General features: G+C 40.0%; 1 protein-coding gene across 3 annotated transcripts in view; it reads right to left on the bottom strand.

Moving 5' to 3' along the window:
• Positions 1-365: 365 nt before the first annotated feature.
• Positions 366-24,257, bottom strand: part of LOC139609772 (inactive dipeptidyl peptidase 10-like) — a 44,852-nt gene continuing 20,960 nt past the window's right edge. For 2 of the 3 annotated variants that reach the window (XM_071464738.1, XM_071464739.1), the window contains 24 exons: positions 22,550-22,644; positions 20,657-20,731; positions 18,620-18,672; positions 18,390-18,471; positions 17,059-17,179; positions 16,006-16,160; positions 14,683-14,780; positions 14,468-14,591; positions 14,249-14,287; positions 13,933-14,040; positions 13,663-13,754; positions 13,085-13,132; positions 12,831-12,949; positions 11,749-11,796; positions 10,629-10,727; positions 10,426-10,495; positions 9,204-9,332; positions 8,997-9,062; positions 7,901-7,955; positions 7,234-7,333; positions 6,788-6,846; positions 4,727-4,799; positions 4,431-4,504; positions 366-2,851 (listed from right to left, as the gene is read on the bottom strand). In XM_071464738.1, the coding sequence (XP_071320839.1) occupies positions 2,720-2,851; positions 4,431-4,504; positions 4,727-4,799; positions 6,788-6,846; positions 7,234-7,333; positions 7,901-7,955; positions 8,997-9,062; positions 9,204-9,332; positions 10,426-10,495; positions 10,629-10,727; positions 11,749-11,796; positions 12,831-12,949; positions 13,085-13,132; positions 13,663-13,754; positions 13,933-14,040; positions 14,249-14,287; positions 14,468-14,591; positions 14,683-14,780; positions 16,006-16,160; positions 17,059-17,179; positions 18,390-18,471; positions 18,620-18,672; positions 20,657-20,731; positions 22,550-22,644 (2,114 nt within the window). In that variant the 3' untranslated portion in view covers positions 366-2,719. Of the gene's footprint in view, positions 2,852-4,430; positions 4,505-4,726; positions 4,800-6,787; positions 6,847-7,233; positions 7,334-7,900; positions 7,956-8,996; positions 9,063-9,203; positions 9,333-10,425; positions 10,496-10,628; positions 10,728-11,748; positions 11,797-12,830; positions 12,950-13,084; positions 13,133-13,662; positions 13,755-13,932; positions 14,041-14,248; positions 14,288-14,467; positions 14,592-14,682; positions 14,781-16,005; positions 16,161-17,058; positions 17,180-18,389; positions 18,472-18,619; positions 18,673-20,656; positions 20,732-22,549; positions 22,645-23,433; positions 23,913-24,257 lie in introns of those variants that run through there. The other variant, XM_071464740.1, reaches the window with a different exon arrangement.

The following is a 24,257-nucleotide window of genomic DNA, read 5'->3' as shown; positions in this document are numbered from 1 at the left end:
CCCCCTCAAATCGCCTCCTGTCTGCATGACAAGTGGAGAATGATAATGGCGGTATTAAGAATTGGTTGTAGACATGCTTTAAGAGGACTTTTGGTCTTTAAACATGCTCATAGGGGGTTTTGTACTTAAAGTGAATGTACTTAAAGATTTAACTGTGAAAAAGACACGAACAAAGAACCGACTGTTGATTCTCCAGGATGAATATAAACCTTAGAAATAATATTAAGTTGCTATTTTTCACTTTGAAGACACAAGACAAGACTCAAATATGGCTCCTTCACTGTTCTTTAATATTAAAACAGCCAAAAAATACAACAAGCTTCTTTTTTATTAATCCCGCATTCACAATACCCCCCCCCCCCCCAATCAAGTTAAACTCACAGTACAAACCCCAACAGAGACAATAACCATGACTTCACACACTGATACTTTAAATTGGACTCAGATGGTACGAAGCACAGACGTCGGGGCGCATGTTGATTTCTTAGCAGATAAATGTGGGATGGTGTTGCATCAGCAGCTGCTCGGTACAAGATGCAAAGAGCTCCATGTTTCATCTTTAAATGAATTATGAGAGGGAAGCTGTATCCAAGGATACCAAAGACGTTGGCATGGCAACCGATTGCTAGCCTAGAGTTGGGGGATTATCACCAGAGTTCATACCATCTCTTGTAGCTCCGGTTGTCCCCTGTTTTTGCTCGTGTTTGCTAATAGCAGTTATGAAAATGAAACTCCAGACACTGGACACAAGTCGTCCCCCCCTCAGCACAGAGGACATTCATCACTGTGATTAATGGCACTCGAGAGCGGCCGGCAGCAATCGCCTGGATCACACTCTTACCCATAATCACAGTGAAGAGCACTCCGAGGCTCTGCGTTGCCATAACACTTAGGATGCCTTTTAGTGCAATGCTTTATGGGAGTGTTTCCAAAAATGCACGGTGCAGCAAAAAACACATTTTCAGCAGCTGGAGATGCACAGACCCGACTGCAAAGTGAAGAGCAATTGCACTTGTAATAATTCACCCAGAACGGCGGTTAGACAAATTTTCAATTAACGACATTTTTACATTGAGGTGAGTCCATTACAGCAGAAATTATATATCATATCATCATGGAAACGGCAACGGACCTGCTGCAGATTTCTTTTCCCCTTGTTCCATTTTGAGGAAAAGGCCTGAACTGTGAGTAGCTAGTAGCCATTCATCAATAATCTCATTTAAATTCCTGCAACCGCGGAGCGACAAAGTTTGTGAAACTAGACAAACTTTAGTTTCAGAAGTAAATAAAAAAATAACGACAACAACAAAAACATTGAAATCAATATATTGATCTAGAATTGGTTAATGTGATTTTCATAATGCTAGTATGTAAACCTCCACACTGTAACACTATGTATGATCAGTTTCCTGATACTTTCAGACAGATGACTGTTGTGTTGCATCTTTACTACAAAGAACACGATGCTTAAGAATCTTATTTTGCCTTTTTGGGGAAAATATTAACTGTAAATTTAAATATAGATTCAATTAAATTAGATGTGCAGTGTCTGCAGGCCCCAACAACCTCCAGGAATAAGGTATGGCAGCCTGTACGTAGCCTGACAGGCAAAACCCAGGGCATTAAAAGCCTACACCCCTCACACCCCCTCCACCCTCAATGGAAATCATGTCCCTGCTTCAGGAAACAGAACAGAAATACCACTTCTTCAGAAAAAAAAGAAATAAATGATAAATATCTACTTTTAGAAATAAATAAATACAAAAATAAATTGGTTGGTTACACATGTTGTACTACGACGCTGTTGATATTAGGCCATAAAACGACAGTGAGGAGGATATGAAGGTGCCATAACAGTAACAATAAGCCACAAAACTGTCCTTGATGTCAGAAATGAGGAAGTTTTAGAGGAACAATGACGCCTGTGCATTTTTAATGGTTTCATCCCACTGACAGAGCAGATTAGGGCAATTTGCATGAAAACAGCATTTCTCAATACTTAGAGAAAGAGCTTGTAATTGATATAAAAGAATCCATTTAATAATAGGCAAACAACCCGTAGTGACAGGTGGTTTTAACCTGTCAATAGAACTCAAGGCTGACTCTGTTGTCTGTGGCAGAATATCAAATGTAGTTGACAGAGGCAAACACCAGGTAGGCTATGAAACCAGGTTTTAAGGGTCTGTAACACGAACTAGAACCACCTGCTGAATGCTGCTGGGCTCAAAGTCAAAAGCATCTGTCGTTCAAATACTGTGTTTCAGAAATTTGGTGCTAATTTCACTCAGTTTTTTGTCGTGGATGCTGCTGTAAGAAGTGTGAAACTCCAAACTCCACCTCCGCCAAACCTTACCCATATTTTGTAGAATTTAAATGTCTTGCCGTCACACAAAAGTGAAGAATTTGCTCAGCTCTGTTGGGGTGATAACCTCTCTAATCGACCGCTGTTAGATTGTTTGCTACCAAGCGCCCCCTACAGGTAAAAACTGCATTATGATATTAGACATTAGAGCTGACCGCAGGAGCTTAATTCTACTGAGGTGATGAGCAATGGAAACGAGTCTGATATGTTGATCAGAAGCTTGTTTTGTCCATCAAACATTGTGCTACAGGTATATAAAACACACACACACGCACACACACACTCAAACCAGTCTACCAGGAGCACAGATGCTCATAAACACACAAACAAACCGACACACGGTCCAGCGATAACCTCTCACTCGTCGTCATGCTGCTGGTTGAGCAACGATGATGCATCAAGCAGACAACCTCTGAAATAACCAATCAGGGAGTGAGTCAGCTGAATCCGGCTGCGTTTTGACAGGAAGTGTCCCTCGTCTGGATAAATCTGAAAAATAAATAAATAAATTCTTAAAAAATGCAAGGGATGAATAAGTAGAGAAGAAGATACAAAACACACAAGATCCTTTTTTTTTGCACTTTTCAGTGTTTTCATCTCAAACAAACTTTTCAAGTCCATCTCATGGTCCACTTACTTGCTCCGTCTTCATCAGCATATTAAGTATTTAACTGCAGACTTGAAATATCCAAAAGGTTTTAACACAACAACAGAGGAGCGTTTATCTGCAGAATAAGACCACGTGATGCGTTCAGGAGCATTTGTCAAATTCGTGTGTTGGTTTCAGATTCTTTCTCTGTGTCAAAGAAAAGACTGAAAATATCAACTTCTGCCGACACTATGACAAATAACCCTCATTTTCAGTCTGATGGCCGCCTGTTTTTGAGGCTATTCAGCCAGGTGTGAAATAAGGTTTTATGAGCTCAAGGATGGTAAAATTGATTTCGAGCCAAAGAGGAATGTCAGCCTTCAGGTAAAGTGAAAACCCATGAAAACCAGATAAACGGGGTCACAGCAATAACATTTCATTTGTGGCCTAAAACTGAATTTGTCAGACATTTGAAACTGTACATTTTCAGATATCTAAAATTTCTTTTTGTTTTCACCATTTTTTCAGTTATTTTTTAGGAAAACGTTAAAAATTGCCCTCGATAAAAAAAAAAAAAAAAAAGTGTTGCTTTAAACATATGGATAAATTTTTAGTTTTTACTTTAGCCAAAAATACTTCAGGCATTGTTTGGCCTCTATAGTACTTTATGAATAATTCAAGACAAGACACTCGCCAGTGTGTCAATCATTACTCACTCATACTGTGCGGCTAAACATTGTTCAAATTCCCAAAACTTTATTTGAAATACTAGAGAAAGATTCAAACATTTTCCAAGATACCAAATCTGTCACAGAGAGTTTTTTGAAAAAGAAAATGGAATATATTTCATTTGACTGACTGGTGCAGCGCTCACTTTAAATATTTCACTCAGTGTAAACATCATACAGCTTTAATGGAGATTTGGAACAAGCTGATACAGAACAGAGAGGAACAAGTTTATTTACAGTCTAATAGTCCAGAAGATTTTCTGTGTCAGAACCGGTCCAGATGTGGACGTAGCATCTGATAATCATGCTGGACCTGGGAATTTACTGGGCCAGAAGAAAACAAGCACGTGGCCAAAGTATGGGCCGGATTAATTTTGCTATCTGGGTTCCTTTAAGGAGAAATAAAGGGGAAAGTGTATGTTAAGGTTATTTTTTAATATTAAGTCTTAAAAAGACTATTTTTGCAGCGCAGTTTGGAACAGAGCTTTTTTTCCAGGTATCGTGATTGTAATTCAGGATTGCTGGCAGTCTTCTGAACATACAACAGTGTATGTACAAGAACTCAATTTACAATTTACAAGGAACCAGTTTCCCAAATCACACATATATGATAACGGATGATAATGTTGTGGTCACATCAAGCAGTATGTCCTTGCGAAATGTGCTTATTTTATGCTTATTTTGTCTCCAGGCCCAGCTGAAGTCATTTTTTGAAGAATAAATGTATTCTGTAGCCGGGCATAGTATTTACCTGCATGGTGTAGTTGGCTCCGATCTTTATTAAGTGTTTGATGAGCTCTGCCGAGTGCTGGAAGTGAATGTTTGCTGCGGAGAATAACAAAACATGCAAGTTAAGTGTCGGCGAGGTTAATTGCACTGTGAAGGTTTAGTGCTCTGCATCAGGAAGAGGCTCATTTCAAAAGGACACAAGCACTGAGTAAGAAGACTCACGCCTACCTTTACTCACACACATTACGGGTTACTATGAAAATGACATCTTATGTAGTATTTTGTGATGAAAGCTGTCAGGAAAATAAATGTTTGTACCGTCGGCAGTCCCATGGGCCAGGAACAGAGTTCCTCCCTGCAGACCTTTCATGTTGGGCAGGACTTTGGACGCCTGGAAACACAGATAAAGACAAAACACTCTATTGCAATCATTTAACATCCCAGAATTAACATTAAAATATAGTAAAAAATAATAATTATGATATATAAGATTATGAAATTGTTAACACTGATGCATGAACGTGTAGGCAGCATTTTACATGTAGCTAAAGTGGTTCCCAACATAGGGGTGAGGCCTCTCCAAAAGGTCACCACATAAATCTGAGTGGTCGTGAGATGGTAAATGGTGAAGGGAAGAAGAAAAAATAAAGTTCATTTGATTCTGTTTTTGTGAAATATTGGATAATTCAGCATCCATCTCACATAAGTGCAGAGTAACTTGCATTTTTCTCTGAAACAAGAAGCCAGATTGCATATTGATTCAAGAGAAGCTGTTAAAGTTGAGGATATCTCAGTCTCACACCCATTATTCAGTTTTTCCCTGCTGGGATTCAAACAGGACGATTTTCCGGCCACAGTCAGTCGCCACACACCAACACCCACACATTTTTATAAACCATTTCTTTCTCTGTGTCTCTTATAGTCTCTGAGAACAGGGCGAGTGATGACATCCTGCTGATTATTGTTTGATCGGATTGTGCCACATATCCTGTCACAAAAATAGCGTCCTCTGGCCCAGTTATAGGCAGCCCATTTAGGAAGGAAAACACACGCTACAAGCTGCACTTCGATGGCATTTGTGTATTTTTTTTCAATTTTTCATGTTTGTGTTTTTCTTTTCCCCGCTGTGGCAAAGGATCTGGAGCGTTGGCTAAAACGCTGGTGGCCACATTTTCTTTTTCATTTTCAACAGTAGGGGACTGTTTTGTTTGTGAGGTGAACCACAGCAGATCACATGGCGTGGAAAGCACCGTGACCACTGTTTAAAAACTTTTGAAGGAATCTAAAATGATAATTTGAGTCACTGCCCTGCAGTATTTTTATTTATTGGCCGTACACAAGCAGCCTCTTTGTTGTATCTCCATTAACATCAGCCAACATCTGGAAGGAAAATTAAAGTGCTTTTCTCATAATTCTGTTGACAAAACATTAGAGCAACTAATCCACATTTACAAACACACAGACTATACAGCTGATACACAGAACCACTTTATAACATGAGGCCTCGATTCAGTGAGACTTACACTTCCTGACAATATCATTATCTACAATATCCATTGTGATTGAATGTTCAGAAATCTGCTTAGAAATCATACAAAAAAGATGCTCCTGATAACTCCAGAACTTGCCTGAAAATCATCGTGTTTTTAAGTTTTCTTCCGTATCAAAAAAAATTCAGTGATGGTTGTCTGAACATCAGTGGGTACGCTGCAAACAGGAGCTGCTAAAGGCTAATTCGGCTACTTTTAATGATGAAAATGTCCCAAAATGTGTCTATCAAGTAGCATGGGAAATATATTGTAATTACCTTTACTCAATTAATTTCTGGATGAATTCAGGACATAAAAGAAATCCCTGGTTTCTGTGATTTCAGAGAGAGTTTTAAAGATTAGATTGTTTTTAATTTCTCTTGGCTGGAGGTGTCCCTATGTGTGGATAGCCCCAAACTCCCAATATCAAGTGCCCTGAGTGGGAAAACAACGACACACACGGGCAAAGTCTTTGGTAATGAAAGTGGATCTCACAGATTTGATGCCAGGTGGGATGAACTGTTGCTCTGCTGCTTTTTTAATTGGCTGACAGCGCATCTGTTTAAAGTAGCTGTTGTTGCCTCATCAATTTTTTATCACCTAGAAACACCACTGTGTATTTTCATGTCTTTTTTTTTCCTTTTTGTTATTGAATCAGACACACTGACGCTCATTCATTAGTTGCCGCGGAGCTGTGTAAGAGAAATTGTGTTTAATTGGCCCCTCAGCATAACTCCCATTTATGCATTCAAACAGTTTCAATCAATAACCGATACTGAACGGTTTGCGTCTCTGTCTTTGTCTAAAACCAAGCTGAGCAGCAGGTGGATGACGGGCAGGAGCAGCTGACCTGGTATCTGTTCTCCTCAGTCGAGGGCGAGCCGAAGTATCTCTCAGAAAACGCTGAAGCTGAAAGACAGAGATCAGAAAACAAACAGACAGTGAGGAAGAAGTGGAGCTTTAGGGGAGAAAACAAATGTTGGAGCTAGAGTCAACACCAGATACTTTATTTTACTTCCTTTACAGTATGCATGCTGTGTTTAAAATGTCTGTTTGAGGCTGAAATCTTCATTGCGTTCTGCTTTTGCTTGAAAAAAAGGAACTACAGGATTTAAAGACACACATCAGTCTATTAAACTCTAATCTCATACAGCAGGAGCTCCTCAGATACACAGAAGCCTCGATACTGGTCCCAGAAATGAAAGCTCTTCATCCTCAAATGCAATAAGCCTTTTTTAACATCCCTGCAGTGTGCAGTAAAGAGGAAGATGATGTGAGGACGTGCACTTTGCTCACCGTACATGGACCAGTCAATGACGGGAGCCTGAGCTGCAGCACATCTGATCAGCCTTTCCGTCGACTTCAGCATCATGAGCGTGAGGAAGCCGCCGTAGTCCTGATGGAGAAGCATTAAAACCGGTTTCATTTGCACCACCAGTCATTTCTGATGGCGAAATATTTTCTTTAGTGAATCTACCACATGTTAAAGAAGAACCTGCACCTACAATATTTCTTAGAGGTGTGTTCCTGCACATTTTTCTCACAGTTGACTTGACTTTTTGTCCTTTGCCAACTTTTACACCCTTCACAGCTGAAAACAACAAACCAAGGCTGTGACCAGGTTTTTGGAGGTTTCTGATCATGCGTTGTAAACAATATCAGTATCAGTACAGTGCACTCATGTCCCAGATTGTGGATTTACTATGATCAAATCCAGGATGAGACTTAACACCAGGATACTGTGTAAACACACTCAGTTTTCCTCTCGTCAGAAATCTCATAAAAATCCTAAAACAGGCTCCTGAAGTTCCCATGTCATTATGAATGGCCTCATAAATTATTGCATGTGTGTTAACAGCAAGTCAAACAGCTGAAGTAAGCCTCATTTAGCATTTCAGCCATCACAGATTTATTCAGAGGGCTGAGAAATCAGGGTGATTAATTCACAGGCCGGCGGACGAACCTCTCCGAAGACTCCGACACGAGTGCGATCGATGAACGGCAGATTCACCAGGTACCTGAGGAACACAGGGGGGAGGGGGTGTTTTCTTTAAATGTAATTTGCAAAAGTTGCAGCTGAAGCTCCAAAGAAGCTTCGATTTACAGATAACTAACAGTGAGGAGGTCAAAGGTTAAAGCTGCAGGGAATTACTGACAACACTCCTGTGATGCCTTGACTGGTCATGTGAGAGAGAGGGTTGCTGGGAAAAGAAATGAGAAAACCTGGTAGATCTCCACGGCACAGTGTGTGTCACTGTCTGCTGCTTGTTGTTTTAATTCTGTGTCAGTGAAGTGGAGGCAGGATAACGACCGAGTGTGATTTTAATTCTCACATAAAACCCAGTTTCCTTGAAAACACTCGACAGTCGGATGATCTGTACACACATGGAATAAACTTTTTTTGCATTTCCTTCAAGGTTTTCACACTGTAACTGATAAAAATCTATATGCATTAAGATGTTCAATCCTACTCAACTCCTCTTTAGCCTAAAATACCTCCTAAATAAACAGATATCAGCACATAACTATTATCTAATTATTTTTTTGATTAATCATTTAGTTTATAAAATGTAAGATGCATTTAATCAAATGTCTTGCCAACCAAAAATATTCAGTTTACTCACATAGAGGATGAAGAAAATTAGCAAATATTCCCATGTGAAAACTTCCGTCGATTGATGAATTGATTAATAAATTCATACATTCGGTTTAAGAAAACAGCAAACTGGCAAACCTGCAATTATTCAGAAATTATGCCAGGTTCTCTAAATTTTTTTTTGTCTCCTTTAATGATGTTATATGCTGCATTAATAAAATGCTGCTTCAGACACGTCCGACTCTGCTGCATTTCTCCACAAAATGGTTCAAAGAAGGCATCTCTGAAATTCTTATCAGCTTCATGGGCAGTCGAAGAAAAACACCCTCAAAACTCCCTTCTTTCCAAATGAATGGAAATCAGAGAGAGATACAGACACCGAGACACAAAGTCGATTCTCACAGAAGTCAATATTACACATGGAGGCTGGGAGGGAGAGGGTGTGAAGGCATATGTTACATACTCAAGAGCTGCTATCTGGTCCTCTGCGTCCACTGTGCCGAGCCTCAGATGGACCTGCTGTAAAATCCTGTGAGGTGACAAAAAGAAGAGAAGATCAGTGGAGACCTGAATGTAGCACAGAATCTAATCTGGAAAAAAAGTACTTTAAGGAAGAAGAGGAACTACAGCTACCAAGAAAATGTTGAATATTTATAGGAGCATTCGTCACCTTTGACCTCTGAACCCCGACCCTCTGCCGTCAAGTCGCGCCACAATGACCTGCTCGGAGCCCACCAGCACCCAGTCCCAATCCAAGCTGAACTCCTCTGTCACCGTCTGGTCTCCTAGCGAACTGCCACTACCAACACACACACCAAAGTACACACTTATTTCATCAACATTTACTGGAGAGGCTCGGAGCCTCTCCTCTGATTGGCTGGCGGTTTTCTGAGCCATCCAATAAAAATGTAAAACACTAAGAGACACCAAATCCTGCAAGGTTGGATGGTGGGCCAAGGTTGGCTGTGATGGGGGCGTGGCACATGGACATCTACCTTTATACAACATGGGACCTTTGAATAATAATCAAATGCTTTGTCTTTTTGTAACTGTGACATGGAGCATTATGATTATGAGTGTTATTGTTGTGCGTTTTATCCAGTTTCAGCTCTGTGTTGAAGGGTGTGGTTATGCCCGCATATAATGAGAACACCTCTGTCTGTTGTGGCCGGCCAGAGGGTGTGCATTATATTCAAGTGACCACTCGGCTCTGGAAGGACACCAGCTCCTGCAGCGTGAGGGGCTGCGGCTGCTGCGATGTGTTAGTTAGGTTATTAAATACAATATACAGCAAAAGTATGCGGACGCCCCCACATTTCATCCATATGTGACTTTTGACATCATGGGCATTAACCTGCTTCCACTCTTCCACAACTGGCTGCAGGGATTTGATTTAATAAAAAGCAAGCAGCACTTTGTGGGCGGACCTCAGTGTGTGTGTGTGGACTCATGCAGTCTTTAGGCTACTTGTCAAATTAGTTTTATCAGCATTTGTATTGCAAACTTTCCTTATCCCCCTACCTTCATATCCAGTTTGTAGACACGCCTACACAAACATGCACTTTAACATAAGTTCCAGATGAATTCAGATTTATGATACTATAGCAGTTTGAGCTCAAATAATAAAGAGAAAGAAGAAAAGTTTTGCATGGTGTGTATACAAAAAGGATTACAGGACATTAAAAATGTAGCTACGGTGTGAAATTTTATGCTAAATTTACATTTTCTCATCTAAAATCCTTTTAGTTTCATTTATTAGCACTGTTGACATGTAAAATGTGTTTGACAGCCTGCAGGTAAAGTCCTTAATGAATTTGGCCTTTGAAGCTCGCAATGCCGCACTGAGTGTAAATGAAAAAAATGTAAATGTAATCAAAGTGGAATGGGCTTACACAATGAGGAGAAGGCCGTAGAGGTAAGATTCAGAGAAGTTGGGAGGATAGATGAGCTTCAGAGGCAGCTCTGTGAGAGGAGAGACAGACACGTTAACTGAAGGACACACAAATCGACACTCGTGTCATTTGTTCTTCAAGTTGCTCAATTATCCGGTGAAGATCACACACAAGCACAGCTGTTAAGTGCAGATGATTTGTACCAAAGTTGTCATTAGTGATGATCCGGATATCAGCCTGAATCGCCCTCTTAGTCTCCAGCGCAGCCCGCAGAGGGAAGTTGTTCTCCAAGATGAAATACGCTGTGAAGTAAGAAATCACATTTATTTATCGCAGTGAGTGGAACAGCTTTTCATTAGCCCCAAATGAAACTTCTTTGTGACTAAAAAGACCAAGCAGAGTCTTAAGAGCACAACTAATACAAGCTACAGGAAACTGAAGCTTTTGTAAATAGATGTGAATTGTGTTGGTCGTCTTTCCAACAGCACTTAGAAATATCACTTAATATCTTTTAAACCTGTCCAATGGGTAAAACCCTGTGGTTAAATATGCATTTCCTAAACTGGAAATGGCGGCCATCTACAAAACAGCAGCAGGACACACAAACTTCTAGTCACATATTTGTAGCTTATATGTTGTTTAATGTGGAAAAGAAGTTTAATTCCCCCTTTTATCACAGTTTTTTTTTCCATATGTGTCCTGATCAGCAGGAAGTAAAATGCCATAGCATGTACTGCAGCGAATGTGAACTGTGAGGTCATGCAGAAATAAAGACAATCTACACAGCAGCTCACATCAAATATTCAGCACTTCATTCAGCAATGCAGGGTCATCGCTGCATTTTTATTTCATAACCACTAATCCACACAGAAGGCAGGTTTCCAATACATGTTCCTTTAAAGAATAATACCGTTCAATTCTTGCTTGTAGCTCAGCATTATTGAGAGTGTCAGTAAATGTCACATTATGAACAGAAAACTTAGATATTTGCTCAAATGAATCAGCACTTTTTCACTGTTTCTTTCCAATTCTTGCACATTTTGAAAAGTGTTTTCCTTCCTAACCAAACATGCACAGGAGCACTGACTGTTAGCTGCTTTATGGAGACAAATAGTGGCCATTAAACGTGTGATAACAAACACATTAAACATCTTGAAATGTACAAATTACCAATGTAGTCAGTGTAGCACAGCATCAAATCCAACAGCTGCTAATGTTTTCATACAAATGAAATAATGACGCTGAATTGCTGCAAACTATTTTCCATCTCATCACATCTGCACAAACTGGTTTCATATATTCAACATAATAAAGATGACTCACAGTCCACGTTGTCAAAACTTAGGAGCAGCAGAGCTGGAACTCCAGGGCCTGCAAATGGAAAGTTTTTATAAATGCAACAGGAGCTTCTGATCAATTCAAACCTAAAATGTTGACTTATTTTTCCAAAACACAAGGCCATCGATAAAAGTAGGCAGAAGAGAAGAGACCCTGAGCAAAAACTGAAGCTGGAGAGGCAGCATTCAGTTTTTGGCACCATATATCAGACTCAACTCACTGAAAAGTTGAGGTCTCGTCCTGCTTTTCAATTTCAAACTGGCTTTGTGTTTCATTCATACCTTGTCCAAAAGCCTTTCATGGCATGTGTAACAGACTTTGTCCCTGAGGGCTTCAATGGTGAGTTGTTATGATCATATCTAATCAGAGTTTGACCAATTTCCTATGCAAACTGGACAAACTTGATAAAGATTAATTGGGAAACAGCTCTCAATATAATATAATATAATATAGTCATGAGTTAAAGTAAAGAGTTTTTTGTCAACACATTGTTGCATTGTTTCCCATTCACAGAACCTAATACCAACCTACTGAATGAGCGACTGACTGCAGAACCTGTAAAATAAAAAGCCTGTAGAATATGTTTCAAAGCTGATAGAAATGGACATAAAACCACAACATCCCATTTTCACCAGAAATAAAAAATTGGTGAAGACTTAGAGCTATTTAATTGGTATTTCCATAACCCTTAAATATACTTTTAACAGCTTGTGAATCCAAAAAAAAAAAAAATCAGTTCTATTCATTGATGTTTCTTGTCAGGCTTTAAAATCTTTTTTTTTTCATCATGCAACTAAAGGAAAATTATTTCATTTGATGTTTCAAGAGTCTTCAAGGATTCTGGAAATATCTTCAGAGCAGCTATAAGTGTCTTCATGTTCTGAAGCCAGGTTTTTATTTTTAATTGAGTCTTTGTGCTGCTTTGTTCAGTGACTCTGAGGTGAAGACATGAGAGGCACAGAGTGGAGTACAGTCTTCCCAAAGTCTGGATGTGCTTTTAAGACTGAAACAACTTTATTCCATCTGGATTTGGTTAATAAATGTGGTGCTTTGTCTTTCTCTCTGACCTTTACAGTGCAGGACGGCGTGCAGAGCATCAGGGTTGGCGTCAGCGTCAAAAAACGTGCACTCCTCCTTTAGCCCGCAGGTGAGACATCGCCGAAGAAACAGGCCAAGGGTGGACACGCTGTCAGAGGACAGAGACAGTGTTTACTGAGCACACACACACACACAAACTATATGCAAAAGTGGAAAATAACAGTTGGAGAAAGACTTTTAACAGACAGCGTGGTTGACCTGTGTGTGTATGAGTGTGTTTTACCTGTATAAGTGTCTCTGTTGTGCAGACTCCTCCGTGCTCAGAAAATATCTGTGTGGAGAAAAGCAGGGCGGCTGAAGTAGGACAAGGTCAAGGATCCATTTTTAATCTGCCTTCACTCGCCAGCCATAAACCCTGCCGCTGCACAAAGCGCTTTAACACAACACAATACATGTTTTCACACATGGACCCTTTTCTCTCTGCATACAGAACAGAGAAGAATTAGTAGCAGTGGGAGAATATTCACTTCCATCTTCTGTTTTTCATTTGAGGCTGCAGCACGATGCGGAGGCACAAAAGTCATTTTTGGAGAATATTATAATCACACCTTGGCAACAAAGTGTCACAGTGAAATAATAGATAAATAATAAATAAAAATAATATGTTTTTTAGTGAGCGATGTCTTCAAAATTGGTTGAAAGACAAAAGAAAAAGTATTAGCAGTAAAAATAACAGCATTAAAACAATATTCAAGGTAACAGTGTCAGAAGTGGTGCTGGGAGTTGTAGTGTTTTCCCATTTATTTCTATTTTAGGTGTTTTCTATTTGTATTTTAAATGAGAAACAAAACTGAAACGTACACAATCTGGTTGGTTTCGTCGTACGCTACGATTTTTGTCACCTCCCAGTCCCCTGACGTCAGGTGGCGGACTTCGTCCTGGTCGCTTCGTAACTGAAAGAGAATCAGTTTGAAGGACTGGAATCAAGAAAATACTGTTTATCACTTAACCTTGGTAGATGTTAAGATGCAAAATGGGGCGCAAGTGACTTATTACAAGGCCATTTTTATGCACTAAGATAAGTAGAGCCAGGGACAGAGACAGGATGAAGAGGAAGGACAGGAGAGTCACCTTCTTGGTGAACATAGTGATGTGGTGGAAGTCTCCCTGACCTCCTTGTTTCACGGGCAGAGTGAGGAAAAACCTACTCCTGTCCTTGGAGAACAGCGGCTCCTGTGTCTGTGGGGAGAAACACAGACTTCAGAGGTGACACACTTTATGCATGAATGAGTTGGGCTGTATTCTGCCTCAATAACAGAACACAGTTCTGTATATAGCTGTGAGGATGATACAGGTCATTTAATATGTTGTGCTTGTGTGAAGACAGTTTGTTAGCAGGAAACAGCACCTTATTGTTGTTGAATAGTGTTATTAGAAAGACGTTTACCTGTCTGGAAAGCCACGTCTCTGAGGAGTCCTCATGTCTCTGAAAGAAAGAGAAGAAAATGAAATCCACTTTTCAACTTCCTCTGGAAGAACATATTAAATCACTTCAGAGATTTTAAAGAAGTGTTGCTCTTCCACCTGAATTTTATTTAAAAGGCAACATGGTTGATATCTTCCTGATCTCATCAGCTTCCAACCCAACACCCACCAAAACACCCACCTGCAGACAGACTCCTAAGGTGGCGTCACACACCGTCAGCAGTGAGGCGTTCTGGGGCCGGTTGAGCCACCGCACAGCGAGGTGAGTATTACTGATCCACTTCACCATGGTGATGTAGAAATCTCTGCAGAGGACGTGCAGAGAGGAAAATCAAACCGGGGGTGCTGTGTGCAGCGAACACTGCTTTCACGTGTGTGTGTGTGTGTGTGTGTTACCTGTGTCTGAGCTGATCGGGAGGCTGCAGCTCCTGAGTGTGTGTCGCTCCGAACAGGTTGACCACAGACAACTTGACTGCAGGGTTTGTCTGACCGGCCTGAGGAAGTAAACTCATGAATTTAAGACAGTCCTTCAAAATAAGAAAACATCTTTGTGAGAAAGTTATTACTATATATATACTGTATCACGATGACATCTGTGTGTGTGCAATAAAAGCAGATTTGTACTGAATAACAGTATAATTTTAGCTACAACCTTGCAGGGACTTAAATCTCCCATGCACAGTAAAAGGTTTGCACCATGTCATGTCTCAGTTTTCATCTTTCATCATCAGGTTTCAAGCACAAAAAAGCAAAGATATATATAATAATGATTTATTTGGAAGATTTTGTCTTATTCATAGCGAAAATACACATTTCCTTGTGAGAAAACTTAGTTTAAAGCCTAATAAATATCCAGTGATTATTCATTTATGATTTAAAATTTTTTCTCTATATATGTTAAACTGTTTGCTTGCATTGAGACACATTTCACATTTTTGCATGTGATTTTGTGCAGTGACTAAAAGTTTAAGGTTAATGTCATTTAACTGGAATTAATTATTTGGAAGTAAACCAATTGAACACTGCTTCCTTTTACTTATAATTAGTCCCAAATTACATTTTCTGTGGGATTCAATTAAAAAAAAAGTGCAGTTTGGTTTTCACCATCTGAAAACACCATGTGAGCTATGGGAGTAATTTTTTGTATTTTCTGGGACACAAAAAACATTTGAAACCGCGGAGAAAATACTTGACCTGACTTCCATTAGTGAACCTGATAATCCACGCAGCACCATGCTGCATAACTCTGCTCTGCTTTCTGTTGAGTGCTGCTGAAATAAATGACCTTCAGAGTATTTCAGGAAGCAGGTCAAGAGCATATTTGGTTTTAGTACATTTTGTACACACAAATCCTGCAGAAACAAGACATTGTGTGTCTTTAAAAAAATAATTATGGCACTATAAAAGCAGAAAAATGCCAACCGGCTGTGTAAGTGTTTTTTTCTTCTTAATTCAATGTAATTTTCTTCTGGTTTCCGAAGCAGCTGAAGCTGAACTGTGAAGGCAGATGATCTCATTCATTTGCTGTAATAACAACATGATTTTAAGACTCATTGTGCAACGTGTGCAACATCAGTAACTGCCCCAGGTCATCCAGAACCCCAAACAAAGACCACAAATCCAAAGCAGAATATAAAGTGAGAGGATGAGAGCGATAGAGATAGAGATAGAGATATTTCAGGTGGTTTTATGCTCACAAAATTCAGCGGCCAGTCTTACCATAGGATACGGGTACTGTAGTCCTCTGGGGTATGTGCTGCCGGTGAACTGGGGCAGAGGCATGTTGGGCACCAGGGTGTCGTCGATGGTGAGGAAAGCCAGACGCTCTCCGTCCGGCGACCACCAGTGAGCCAAGTGTGAGTGCAGAATCTCCTCTGAGGAGAAAAATCAAACCATTTTCTGTCTCAACACTTTGTTTTTCTTCCTTCTCTGCTTCTACAAAGCACAGAGGTGCTAATGGCCCAGGTCAGAAAATAGGACCGTCTACAGTCCTGATCTCTCTGATGCTGTAATATGTTGCCTATTATTTCATGTTGCCTCAAATCGGGTAAAAACATCGGGAAAAGCATTACTTCTGGTTACTCGTATACTTGCTAAAATAGCAAGTATTTTACAATAGGACAATAATACTTATCCTGCTCTTTCCTTCACTGTAAACATCTCCATGTAAATCAAAAAAGGGGAAAACACACATCTCACAGTAAAGAGACAAACAGAAATGATTCTTTAATGTTTCCCATCTGCCCCAGTCTGCCACTCTCCGTACAAACTCTGTGCACTACTGAATTTGTTTACACAGAGACTTAATGTATTGCAGAGGCTTGTTGTTGATTTTTCATCACCACCCTGCTCAGTTTGTCTGCTCTGCTCTGCTGCATTTTAATGTCAAAGACAAATCTTTGAATCATGCCTTGAAACTGTTTCCTCCACCAAAAGATCACAAAATATGTTTCTTTGTGCAGTTCAGAGAAATCTCAAAATCTTCCAAATAGAAACCCCAACATGACTAACTTGCACTAACTCTGCACTCTCGGTGCACACCTGAAGTCCTTGCACTTATTGAATAGATGTAGTACTTAATACATGCACCAAGGTCTTTAGTGTTGTCCCTCACTTTGGTTGAAAGTGTCTGCTAAATGAATAAATGTAAAACTGAAGCTTGATTGAATTTCGTAATTTTAATTTAACTTTTCCATCAGTCAGGAGTAAAAACGTTCTTTTTTTCCCATATTTTCTGCGTCTCCACTTGAAGGAGCTTCTGCCGACACACACCTTCGTACAACCAGTCGGCGAGGCCGTTGAAGATGACTCCCTCCATCCCAGAGGAGGTGATTCTCAGTGAGATGCTCCTCACGTCTGCCTGGTAGTAGATGTTATTCTCAAAGATGTAAATCTGGAGAGAAAGAAGAGAGATTGAGGGTATTGATTGCAAACTTGCACACATGTATAACCCTGGGTTCTTGAATTTCCTTCATTTGATTTTTGCCTTTTTCTCCTTGTCTTTAACTTTCTGCTGCAAAGCGAGTTTCTCTTTTTGATTTCCTCTCTGACGAGATTTTACTTTTTCATATTAAACCCACTGGTTTATCTCACCCTGCAGCAAACGACTGTGTTTGTTCTTTCCCTTCCATCAGTGTTTTAACATTTGCATTTGTAGAAACCAAACAGGATCAGGCCAACACGTCCTGCATGTCAACCAATATCCTGAGTCCACCTGAATTCATTTTGCTCCTGCACGGACAGCATTTTATCTTCTGCTCTCAGTAACAAGCTCTAGGGTACCTGCTGCAAATAGGAAAAAAAATCCATTAAATTGGAAAAATGGCAGTTTAGGAATAATCCTTCAGTATTCTTGGTTAATTCTTCCTGTATTTTCCAGCTAATTTCCTTGAAACCTTCTTCATTGCTCCAGAAGAGAGCCTCTCTTTTAATTGGCTCACCAACCTGTTGTTGCTAGAGCTCCAGAGAGAAGCCTGAGAGAGGAGATGTGAGGGTATATCTTCAGATGGATATAAAAACTTCAAACACACACTTAAAACAGTGTTAAACTGTAAAATATAGGACCTTTAACTGCAAAGGCCTCTGTTGTAAAAACTACTTGTTATTATCAATTTTATTTATTCATTTATGACTGCACATAATTGTCTAGTTCTAGTTTAAACGAAACATCAAAAATATGGAGCTAAATCATATCCGTGTTATAATGAAAGACATTTTTTTCTGTTGAGTCAGATCCTGAAAAGAACCTGTAAAATATAATTTCACACATATTTTCTCAGCTCAGCTAACAGCTCTGCTGCAGGAGTCCTCACGCATGTGTGTAAGAGGAACCCTGAGTGTAATGTAATGTAAAAATCACAGTAGGAATTAGGTCAGTGGCTGAGGAAGCAGACTAACAGAGAGACACAGGCACAGTATGGACGCAGACAGAGTCTATACTCTGAGAACTATCACATCATAGCAGCAGATGTCATGGATCAGATCCATGTGTTGAGACGAAGCAGCTTTAATTCATAAAAACACAAGCGAGGAGAGAGAGAGATTTAAAAAATCAATAGAAAGATGGCTCACGTAAACACACACATGTATACACTCAGCCTTACCAGCTGCTGCCCTTGTCTTCCCCACGCTGCGTGTTGGAGCACCGCGTTCTGAACCTCAGGAGGGTTCAGCTCCCAAACCTCCCTGATAAACACACACAAACACACACAAACACACATATACAGTATATCAACAACCACCATCTGTTTGTGAACACCACCACATGCACGCATCAGAGAGCATTTAAAAACATGAACGAAAAAAAACGGCCGGTAAAGGTGAAGCTGCCTACCTCGTGTAGATGTTGTAAACAATATAGGAAGCCGTGTATGAATATCTGTACATCTGCAACGACAGCACAAACCATCACATAATGCAAATATTGATCTACTGTATTTCTGATAATACCTCGTGCCTACAAGTCCTCGAGCACGAGACAGATCCACACGAGGAAACACAGTCGCTGGAGCAGCTAATAACTAACAACAGCAGGAAAATGACAAAGACAGATAAAGGAAATGGAAACTGGGTTCACGTAAACAGACAGAGAGCAAGAGTCCTGTGTACAACTTGTATCATTACTTATTTTCACACATTAACCACCACTCACCACCTTTCAGCCTTTAGGTGTGTATACATATATTTAGATTTGCAAGACAATTGCTAAAAATGCTCTGAATCCATGTCGGCTTTAAATTGTGTGAAAGAGGATTTATAAAAAGATAATGACTCCAAACCTTCAAATTTCATTTTATTCCCCCAGAAACTAGCTTTAAAGTTGGAAAAGTCAGGTTCAGTTACAGTCAAATCCAAAATTATTCAGACCCCTTTAATTTTTTCACATTTTGTTATGTTGAAGCCTTTTTCCTTCATCAAGCTTTACTCAGTTCCCCATCATGACAAAGTAAAACTGAATTTTAGAAATTTGTGCAAATTTATTAAAAATGAAAAACTGAAACATTGCATTGACAGAATTATTCAGACACCATTTCTCTTGATCATCTTTGAGATGTTTCTGCACCTTGATTGTAGACTGATGAGGGATGTTTTTTTTTTTTTGTTTTGGCAAAAGGCTGCAACATAAATAATACGAAAAAATTGAAGGGGTAAGAATAATTTGGGGTTTAACTATACATATATTCTGTATCAGTCTGTTCCAGCTCTCCATGAAAGCTATATGATGCTGCACCATCCCTTCAAATTTACTGTGCATCATTTTAGACACATTTCACCAAAATGAAGGCTGACATGTTTTGTATTTATAAAAACTTTAGGATATTCCCTTGAATTTAAAATAATTAAACCTGATCATGAACAGAGCTACGTGCATCCTGCACAGCTGACTTCCCTTCACACATGGCGGTGCACTAACTGAAAGAAATTCAATTGAGAGCCTCTAAAAACCACAGCATGTGGTGTTACCTGTGACTCAGGGGGGGATTTCACGTTGCCCCGGCAACAATTAAAACACAAGTGCAATCAATTAAGCCTTAACGTGGAGACGACAAGACGAGTGAAATGTTCAGAAAATATACAGAGAGGTGTTTTTAAAGGTGCACACATCCCACTAGGAGATGGCTTTGACCTGGAAATCGTTACAGGAATACACTACAGGACACATACACGTCCTCCTCCGGTTTCTCAGCTGCTGCAGTGTTTCCAAACCTGAGCCGGGTTTCATCTGTTTGGAAACAAATCTAAAAATCAATGCAAAAACCTTGACTGTGAGGAGAGAAGAAAGCCCTGTGGCGGATGACTGAATGTTTACACATAAAAAAAAAACCTCTGTATATACCGAGAAACCCAATGATACCACAGAGTCAAAACGCACAAGAAGCACAAAAGAAACCACACACATAAAGGTGAACACAAAACAGAAACACAACGGACAAATCCACTCCTGTTCAGTGCAGGTGATGCAATTTGCTTTCAGGGAGAAACAGAGTGTCAGAGTTTAATTTGAAGATGCACACAGTAGGTAAATTCACTTCAGAGAACAAAGGAGCAAAAAATAAAATCAAGCACAAATCACAAATCTGAAGAACAGGGCCAGAGCCTGTGTGAGTGTGTGTGTTTGTGTGTGTGTGTGTGTGTGTGTGCATTCAGATGAGTGAGTGACAGCACCTTTGGGTATTGCACAGGAGCACAATGTAAATGACAGCCTGCCAGCAAGTAAACAAGAGAGAGGAGAAAGGAAGAGCTGGTAATGTTGAGGATGATCCACAGCTCCAGTTGCAGCTCGTGAGTTTGTGAGGAGGCAAATCAAAAGAATTTGACGTGATTGTGATTTATTGTGTTGTGTTGAGGAGGCGTTTTAATTGAAACTCACCTGTTTGACATCGTAAGCGAAGAGTGCGTACTTCAGATCTGCAGAGAGCGAGTACTTTGCCACTTTGAAAGCCACCTAACAAAAAAAAAAAGAAACAGACCACAATGGCCGCAACACCCATAGTTAGACACATAAGAAAACATAAGCGTACTTCAATGCACAGAAACTGGCTCAAACACTAGAAGAAGAAGAAGTAAATGATGAGTAGATAAAGTAAATAAGTTATAGGTTTTGTATAAAGGTAGATTTCTAAGTCTTTTGCAAAAAATGTACAGACATTTTTGCTGCTTCCTACTTCCTGAACAGAAGAGAAGAAAAAAGAGCAAATCTTTGAGGGAAATGATTTATATTTGACAGGTTCTGATTGCTTTTTTTGTCAGCTAACATTGGTCATGCTGCTATTTCTTGCTTTAAAAAGCAGCAGGCAAAAACTAATCTAGCGAATAAAGGCCATAAAACCACGAGAGAGCCACAGCAGTGCTGATATGTCTGGGAGAGGACGCGATGAACAGATATTTTATAGATATTTCAAAAAATGTCCAGAGCCACTTCACCTTAAACCTTAAAAATCACATCCTCTTGTTCAAATCATGGTCAATTTTGCGAATTTAGTCTCTTTTAGAGCCTGAAATTGTCTCTAGGCAGTGAGAGACTGCAGCTGCTCTTTTTTTTGGAAATTTTCGGAGGGGGTCAAACCATTGGCTTCTTAACTCCGAGGCCACCTCTGCCTCTTTTGATTTTGCTCACAGAGTTATTGCAGGGCCTAAAATCCTCACAGAATCCCCTTATGCAACCATTAAAACCTCTGCAAAAATTCCTGCTAAATGACGAGAGGAAAGGCAGGAGAAGAGCCAAAAGAGGTGCTTTACAGAGAAGGTGACAGAGTGAAAATGAAGGGTTTAGGATTTTTCACAGTACATGAGTGTTATGGAGCAGCAGGTTACAACAGGATTATAATAATGCAATTAGAAAACAGCTAAATTTGGCATTGCTGGGTGGATTTGACTGTAACGGCATTTAGAGGATAATGAGATGACATAATTTCATATTCCTGGAAGAAACACGTGGGTAAATGTTCATTTATTTGAGTCGGCCGAAAAACAAATCTGACCATCCAGTGAAATATTATTTCACAAGCACCAGAACGCTCTCCTCCAGGCGAGTTTCGGTGGGGTGAGCTGAAGTGATGACCTCAAAGTTCACCCCGCAGTGAAGACAGCTGAGCGCACAGCCCCCTGAGCAGGATATTATCATATTCTGATTCAGGTAACACAGTGACGAGCCGCTGCCGGCAGCTCTGACATGATTATTTGATTCCTTGCAGCCTCTGGGGATCGAGCCACAGCAGTGAGACGAGGGGAGAATGGCTCTGTCTCTGTGTTATGGATTAGTGTGGAGGCCACTGTCCTACATACAATACACTACACCTCCAACTCTGTGGTCTTTCATGGAGTGTTTTTTTAACATGCAGACACAAGATGCTGTAGACAGTTTATGAGGAGTCATGTTTTTCAGCTAAAATCCCAATAATCAAAGAATAAGTTGTCAGTATTGATCAGTTTTTACAGCAGCGGTGTCAGATCAGGTGGATGCATATGAGCCTTGTGGTATGTGAGCTTGTGCGGCAGGTTTCAGGATGTGTTTTACTTATTTATATTATATGTTTTATATATATTATCATCTTTTATGTAGTGTAGTGGTTATTCAAGCCTGTGTGCACTGTCTGTAACACCAGACTGCAGGACAAATTCCCCTCAGGGACGTTTGGCAGAAACCACACTCCACTCCTACATTTTTTAAATCTAAAATATTAGATTTGTGGTAACAAGTGGAGAAGGCAATAAAACAAAAGCTAACCACAACATCGTCAAAAAAGAAAAAAAAAAAACTTACAAAAGTGTTGTTGCTTAGAATGACTTCCGTCTCGTTCAAGGCAAAGTTGAACTTGATGACGTGACCGTCTCGGTTCCTGTACACCACCTCTGAATCTGAGAGAGGAAAGCAGAAAAAGATGATTGGCTGAGGACGAAAACAGCCAGCAGCTCCTGAAACAGCTCCTGTGCTGCACAGAAAGAGCCACTGAAGTGAACCGCAAGGTGTTAAAAAGTGATCTCACCTACCAACAGCAAAGGTCAAGTTACTGTATGTGGGAATGAGGTTTGTCCAAGAAGAAGATGGAAAGTTAACACCTCAATGACGCCTGTACTTTTACTACTGTGAGATGTAAAAATGTGCAAAGTGTTTGTTAGAAATGCATCAGATAATCTTGTAGATGTATGTTCTGACTGCTGTGTTCATGTTATACACTTTGAAAGCTACTGTATTTACCTGTAAATATTTTAACAACCACTCCAAGACTGTAGGATTTTATATTTCTCTAAAATTTCAAAGTGTCCAGCTCTGAGCTAAAGTATCTGAAAAGTAAATGCCTTTGCTAAAGTTTATCTTTCAAGGTAAAATAGTTTTTATCCCCACAGGAGCAAATCTGCATCATACAATTATAAATCAATTATTACAACCAATGGTGTGATCAGTCCTGAGATGTGACATGAAATCTAATCAAATCAATCTTTATTGGTCACGTACATCTGCATCCAAAGTGAAATGCAACTCTGCCGTGTCAAAGCCAGCAAATCTTGGGAAATTATTGAAATATTGTTGAATAAATGTTGGGAATGTAAAAATGTAAGTATTGGATCAGAGCAGCATTCGTGGCCTCAAAATGTCAGAGTGAAATCAATTAGTTTCATTGGAATTGCTGCAATGTGGAGATTTACCTGCAGAGGTGAAGCATGTCTGCACAGCGCTTTTCATTTAAAGTTGAACTTCTGTGGGTTTTGACATGCAAATTTGTGCCAGTGACCAAATGCAAACTGTTCTGACAGCGCTGACCCTCAAAGTAATGAAGCGGAACAAGGGGAGTATCCACGCTGCTCAGACTGTTAGTGTTGCTGTGGTTTTCATCCTGCTCTGTCGGACAGACAGAAGGTGACGGTCTGACGGCAGCCTCCTGAGAGGAAACGTGTCGATTTGTCGTGTGGTGATTTATCAGCTGTCGGGCGAGCCAGTCGGGTCTAATTAGGCGGAGTAAGTGGAAACACCTGCGTGAATGGCCTTCGCTTCGACAGATCTGGTCATTACTGGTGGTGAAAGGCCAAATACAGCAACACATGACTGACAACCGGCCAATAATGTGCCATGTTAACGATAAGTAAATCCCTGTAACATTTATTCATTGTTTCTAATTGACTGAAACGGTCCTAAAGCAACGATTAACGTGTAACAGCAACATGAAACATGGAGTTGAATCCTGATTTCTAGTATCTACACAGCAAGGGATTCATTGTCTCAATGTGAATATTAAAAGTCCCATGTTGCATAAAGGTGGATGTCATGTTTTTCATGATTATAAAGCAGGTCTAGTGAAAGTAGCAAAGCCTCAGTCCACAGAGAAATGCACACAGCCTGTATTCAGAAAATGAGCCTTAAAACCAGCCGTCAGGACTTCTGGAACTTTGTGATGTCACAACAAAGCAGTCAGCCACGCCCCAAGCCCCACCCACCCAGACCCATCATCCAACCTTGCAGGATTTGGTTTCTC

The sequence above is a fragment of the Trachinotus anak genome, unplaced genomic scaffold (genome assembly GCF_046630095.1).
Source record: "Trachinotus anak isolate AG129_WGS33_773 ecotype Australia unplaced genomic scaffold, CSIRO_AGI_Tana_v1 ptg000026l, whole genome shotgun sequence".
In the NCBI taxonomy this organism is placed as follows: Eukaryota; Metazoa; Chordata; class Actinopteri; order Carangiformes; family Carangidae; genus Trachinotus; species Trachinotus anak.
Note: the sequence above shows the minus strand (reverse complement) of the source record. Positions and strands in the feature narration are given on the sequence as shown.